At 34.9% G+C, this 2072-nt stretch overlaps 1 protein-coding gene across 1 annotated transcript in view; it reads right to left on the bottom strand.

The window, feature by feature from the left end:
* The window catches only part of LOC106470257 (T-box transcription factor TBX20-like), a 10848-nt gene extending 9001 nt beyond the window's left edge, over positions 1–1847 (bottom strand). Inside the window, exon 1 of the mRNA XM_013930802.2 lies at positions 1825–1847. Within this exon, the coding sequence (XP_013786256.2) occupies positions 1825–1847 (23 nt within the window). The remainder of the gene's footprint in view (positions 1–1824) is intronic.
* Positions 1848–2072: the final 225 nt, after the last annotated feature.

Below are 2072 nucleotides of genomic sequence, written 5' to 3'. Positions count from 1 at the left end.
TAATGAATTGTGTTAATTGAATCTTATTTGCACCTTTTTTGTTATTGTTCTTATTGTATCGTTGTATGTGAATAAACAACAATATAAATAAGAACTTTGTATAGATAAGTCAGACAAGCTATTTTGCCTACAATTCTATATGATATATATGTATGTATATATATATACATATATATATATATATATATATAGAGAGAGAGAGAGAGAGAGAAAGATACCACCTCTTTAATATGTGAATTTTTAACCCTATAAATTGCAGGTCCTCCTCAGTAACACGATTATCTCAATGTTCAATTGTAGGACAGATAGTAACATTATCTAATCAAAACAATCTGTTGTCTGTACAAAGGGAGAGAAAAACGGTTAAATACTCCGATTACCCGATGTTACAATAGATTACAATCTCGTTATCTCGGCAGCATGAATTCATTCAACTCAAGTCATAAACTGATATTATATCTAATCCCGAGTTAATTTGAACTAAAGCTGCTTTCATTGTATACACATACAATCTCAAAGGAAAGATCCTGTTTATTCACAGATCGTTTGTTTTCTTTCTAAACGCATTTAGAAGAAGCTACGTTGTACAGACTTTATGATGTTTTCAGATGTACTTGAACCAAGCAGTTAGTAATACCATAGAACGAAAGATACGAACATGTGAAGTATAAAATCAGCCCAGTTCGACTAGAAATAATAAAGAATGAGCACAAATGATTTACAAAGAACCTGAAACACTTTCATTACAAAATAGCAGACGAATTCAAAAGTCACAATTAAAGCTTGAACAATGGCATATAAAAACACTTTATCTTTCTTTGCGGTGGACTACTCTGTTAGCTAGTTGGAGTTTTGTACTGTTTGAAGTTAAGCACATAGCTACACAATGGGCTATCTGTGCTCTGCTCACCACGGGTATCAAAACCCGGTTTCTAGCATTGTAAGTCTGCAGACATACCGCTGTGCCACTGGGGGCCTAGCTGGAGTGGTCTAAATGATGGGCTTCACGAAAGTATCAAACAGTTATTCTAACAAAGAAGCCCACCTCTGATAGTAAGCTTGAGGGCTTATAACGCTAAAATTCGGGGTTCAATCCTTGAAGTTGGAAGTGCGCAGATAGTTGTTAGCTTTGCTCTTAACAACAAAGAAAAAACTAGATTTTCTTCGAACTATTACGATCCCAAGGCACACTAGATCTTCCCAGAATGCCACGATGCCAAGCAAGCTCCATCAACATAAAAGGGAAACCAGAGTTTTCGACTTCTCTATCTCCACATATAACCAAAATGCTAGAAACTAATTAAGACCAGCTTGATGAATTATAGATTTGGCCAAGTGTAAAAAAACATACAAAACTATGTACTTTGTCTAGAACTTGTAGTTAGTAGACATCATACTATGTTAAAAAATATAAGGTGTGCTATAGCGTAAAAATACACATCTTAGATATATTATTTTGTGGATTGTTAAAATACAAACAGAATCTGGATTATATTTTGAGCGTATTCTACTACATTTTAATTCATTACTTAAGCAGCAAATGATATGCTGGACTGATTCTATTAAGTTGCAGCTTCTGTTCATTATTTCTAGCAAAGCTACCCATAGCAAGCACGCTACTTATTTAGTTTTCTTCTCGGGGACGGCGTGCGTGTGCACCATTCGCTGGTAGTAACAAAATGGAAAACCAAATGATTGTTAAACTCCGCAAAATCATGATAGTAATTTCATTTAAAACATTTGATTCGAAACTCGAAGTTTAGAACTTTGTGAAAATGAGAAATGTAATAAAATAAGGAGTTTTATAATTCCTCTGGGGCGTACCCAAGAACCCCTGAAAGTTTCATAGTGATCAAAATTCGGAAGGTAGAAAAACTTTGTTATAGTCAGACAAACTACCATAGAAGTAAGCTTACCAACTCTGCATAAAAGGTCTGCCTGCTAGTTTAATTTTGATATAAGTATTTTGAACCTGGTTAAACGGTCAGGTCAGAAACTCCTAAGGTTTAGCTATAACTGCTCCTAATTTAGGTCTACTGACACGGGGGAATTGCCGTTGGAAACGACGTCGG

This window comes from Limulus polyphemus, unplaced genomic scaffold (assembly GCF_000517525.1).
Source record: "Limulus polyphemus unplaced genomic scaffold, Limulus_polyphemus-2.1.2 Scaffold3910, whole genome shotgun sequence".
Lineage (NCBI taxonomy): Eukaryota > Metazoa > Arthropoda > Merostomata > Xiphosura > Limulidae > Limulus > Limulus polyphemus.
Note: the sequence above shows the minus strand (reverse complement) of the source record. Positions and strands in the feature narration are given on the sequence as shown.